This window comes from Rhagoletis zephyria, unplaced genomic scaffold, assembly GCF_001687245.7.
Source record: "Rhagoletis zephyria isolate East Lansing unplaced genomic scaffold, Rhagoletis_zephyria_1.1 Rzeph_scaffold_00021, whole genome shotgun sequence".
NCBI classification, from domain to species: Eukaryota; Metazoa; Arthropoda; class Insecta; order Diptera; family Tephritidae; genus Rhagoletis; species Rhagoletis zephyria.
This window is the reverse complement of record NW_016157105.1, coordinates 691,718-695,640: the sequence shown is the minus strand read 5'-3', so window position 1 is coordinate 695,640 and position 3,923 is coordinate 691,718. Positions and strand designations below refer to the sequence as shown.

The 3,923-nt window shown below is 44.4% G+C and overlaps 1 protein-coding gene across 4 annotated transcripts in view; it reads right to left on the bottom strand.

Moving 5' to 3' along the window:
- The window catches only part of LOC108362068 (uncharacterized), a 608,307-nt gene that overhangs the window by 234,910 nt on the left and 369,474 nt on the right, over window positions 1–3,923 (bottom strand). For 3 of the 4 annotated variants that reach the window (XM_017614914.1, XM_017614908.1, XM_017614923.1), the window contains 2 exons: window positions 3,025–3,174; window positions 2,752–2,895 (listed from right to left, as the gene is read on the bottom strand). The exons of the other annotated variant lie outside the window; for it this stretch is intronic. In XM_017614914.1, coding sequence (XP_017470403.1) covers window positions 2,752–2,895; window positions 3,025–3,174 — 294 coding nt within the window. The remainder of the gene's footprint in view (window positions 1–2,751; window positions 2,896–3,024; window positions 3,175–3,923) is intronic. 4 annotated transcript variants of the gene reach the window in all.

The following is a 3,923-nucleotide window of genomic DNA, read 5'->3' as shown; positions in this document are numbered from 1 at the left end:
GAAACCCCGTTTTGTGGCGAACGGCTCGGAGGGGACTTTCCAAATTCTGACGGAGTTGGTGGTATTGCTCAACGCCATTTTACACAGCAGTATGAGTTTTGAGGGGATGCCAAATTTAGACATAGCGCCGTCTAGGCAACTCATTTTAGTGCCGTCAAAAGCGGCTTTAAAGTCGACAAATAGGTGGTGAGTGTCGATCCTTTTCTCGCGGGTCTTTTCCAAGATTTGGCGTATTGTGAATACCTGGTCTATGGTGGATTTGCCAGGTCTAAAGCCACACTGATAAGGCCCAATCAGTTCATTGACGGTGGGCTTCAGTCTTTCACACAATACGCTCGATAAGACCTTGTAACCTATGCTTAGAAGGCTGATCCCGCNCTTTCACACAATACGCTCGATAATGCCTTGTAACCTATGCTTAGAAGGCTAATCCCGAGGTAGTTGGCGCGAATGGCGGGGTCTCCTTTCATGTGGATTAGGCAGAGCACACTTAAATTCCAGTCGTCGGGCCTGCGTTCATCTGACCATATTCTGCACAAGAGTTAATGCATGCATTTAACAACTCCTCGCCGCCGTACTTGAATAGCTCAGCTGGCAGGCTGTCAGCTCCAGCGGCTTTGTTGTTTTTCAGCCGCGTTATTGCTATACGTACCTCGTCATAGTCAGGCGGTGTAACGTTGACTCCGTCATCATCGATTGCAGGCTCGGGTTCTTCTTCTCCACAACTTACCGTGCTGCTACCATTGTTCCCTCCATAATTTAAGTACGCTCTGGACATCAGTTACTAGGTCGCCATTATTGTTCTTACAGGAGTACGCCCCGGTCTTTAAACCTTCCTTGAGTCGCCTAACTCTCTGATACAATTTTCTGGCATTCTTCCTGTCGGCCAGCATTTCAAGCTCTTCGCGCTCACGTTTTTCGGCCTCTCTCTTCTTATTGTGGCAAATACGTCTCGCTTCCCTCTTCAGATCCCTATAGCGGTCCCACATAGCGCGCGTTGCGCCCGATCGCAGCGTGGCCCTGTAGGCGGCATCTTTTTTCTCTGCAGCTTCCTGACACTCCTCATCGTACCAGTTGTTCTTTCGGGCTCGCTGAAATCCGACTACTTCTTCGGCGGCGGTACTTAATGAGCGGGAAATGTGGTTCCACTGCTCGCATATGTCGGTTTGTTGAAGAGTGCTCTCTGAGAGCAGGTGTGAGAGTCGAGTAGCGAAAGCGCTGGCTGTCTGTTGTGATTGCAGCTTTTCGACGTTAAGCTTTCCTTGCATATTTGGGCGCACATTTTTTGCTGCACAGAGGCGGGTGCGTATCTTGGCTGCAACAAGATAGTGGTCCGAGTCGATGTTTGGGCCTCGGAGTGTGCGTACGTCTAAAACACTGGAAGCGTGCCTTCCGTCTATCACAACATGATCGATTTGGTTTCTCGTTTTTCGATCCGGAGACAGCCAGGTAGCTTGATGGATCTTTTTATGCTTGAACCTAGTACTGCATACTACCATGTTTCGGGCCCCGGCGAAGTCGATCAGCCTCAATCCGCTGTCGGACGTTTCGTCGTGGAGGCTAAATTTTCCGACGGTAGTTCAAAAGATCCCTTCCTTGCCCACCCTGGCATTGAAGTCGCCAAGCACGATTTTGATATCATGACGGGGGCAGCGCTCGTACGTGCGCTCCAAGCGCTCATAGAAGAGATCNTACTACCATGTTTCGGGCCCCGGCGAAGTCGATCAGCCTCACTCCGCTGTCGGACGTTTCGTCGTGGAGGCTAAATTTTCCGACGGTAGTTCAAAAGATCCCTTCCTTGCCCACCCTGGCATTGAAGTCGCCAAGCACGATCTTGATATCATGACGGGGGAGCGCACGTATGTGCGCTCCAAGCGCTCATTGACGAGATCCTTGGATGCCTCTTCCTTCCCTTTCGTCGGGGCATGGGCGCAGAAGAGCAAGATGTTGAATAATCTCGCTTTGATGCGGATTGTAGCTAGACGCTCGTCCACCGGGGTGAACGACAGTACTCGGCGACGGAGTCTCTCTCCCACCACAAATCCAACTCCGAATTTGCGCTCCTTTACATGGCAGCTGTAGTAGACGTCGCAAGGCCCCAGACATTNGACAGTACTCGGCGACGGAGTCTCCCTCCCACCACAAATCCAACTCTTAATTTTCGCTCCTTTACAGGGCAGCTTTAGTGAACGTCGCAAGGCTCCAGACATTGCTTACCTTGCCCCGTCCAACGCATTTCTTGAATGGCGGTGATGTCAGCTTTTGTCCTTACGAGGACATCAACCAGCCGGGCAGAGATAGCTTCCCCATTAAGGGTCCGGACGTTCCAGGTGCATGCCTTCAAATCGTAGTCTTTTAAACGTTTGCCGTGGTCGTCATCATAAGGGGGGGTCTCATCCGAGGCCCAATTAAAATTATCCTGGCCAGGATTTTTCAGCCAACCCACCCGCGAAATATTTCGTAAAACGTCAAATTTCATATAAAGTAGATTTCATCCATTAAACAGATGGGTGAAGGTCGTACCTTTGTCAGATCTCCTACTCAAATAAAACCTGTCAAATCATGCGAAAGTTCGAACTAATTGAGAATTACCCATATCTCCTGATATATTTTTCCTTATTTCCTGCATATAATTTTTAATAAAGTGTTATTTAAAGTAAATTACGAAGGTAAACCAATGGCCTATTCACAATATGATAAGTGAAAAAGACTAAAGAATTTAAAGTGAAAATTTTAAGTAAAGTCACATACCGCAAGTGTAGACAACCTTCAGATACATTCGCGAGTTAGGTTTACATGGAGACCCGAATGTCTTCGCATCCGCTGCTAAATTGCAGCGGCGACGTCCATGGCAAATCTGCATAACCGTTTCAGTGGCGTATGATGCTTGGCAAGCTAGGAATTACGAAAAAAGAAAATTAAACGTACCTTTAAATCACTGCACAAAGCAAATGTTAATGTGAATAAAATTCCATTCGGGAACGCAAATGCAGTTCATGCGACACCTTCTTTCAAACCACTTACTTTCTTCACGAACTCCTTGCGGTTGTGGACATTGAATGCTTTCGTACTCTGTGCGCCCAAAGCTTGCACTGTATACTGCTATGCGAGCATAAGGATTACATTCCAACTGAGCAATATCATTGTGGCAAGCAACTTTACTACGAAATTCATCTAGAAACGAAATAAATTAGTTCAGTGACATGGTATGTATGTTTGTCTGTACTGAAAATAAAATTTCGTAAAAGTGCTACGAAAAACTTTCGTAGTCTTGTACAATGTATGAAACTTTCGTTCATAATACGAACACATTTTTCACAACGAAACAAGATTTTACTAACCATACGTAAATATAACGAAAAGACTTTCGTAAGGCATTTTTTCAGTACAATTTACGAAATCTTACGTTTATTTTACGAAACACATTCGTAAAGCACTGAACAAATCTCTGTGCGAATAATTTTGTATATTGTAGGAAGGCATTCGTAATATGTATGTGTATGTATGGTTTAAAAAATTTACGAAATCTACAATTCTGTATTCGTACAATTTACTTAATACTTTCGTACATAGAACAAATGCAGAAAATTTTTTTTCTAATTTGTACAACAGACGAATATTTTCGTACAATATACTAAATTACCGTCAGTTTAATATTTCACCATATTTTTATGTATCGCGTGTCATTGAGGAATTATTTGTTAGCTGCTGTGAGTCATATAATATAACCAGCAATTACCCGGCGTGCTTCGCTGCGCCTTAAATGTATTTTTGTGTTGTAACTCTCCCCCTAAGCTCTTATGGCCTCATTTACAAAATATTTTTAAAGAACTTTATGAAGTTAGATTTAAAAAAAATCGATCTATGAAGCATTGTTTATTTTTTTTTTTGGGTTAATATATTTTCGAAGGTAATTAGAAAAT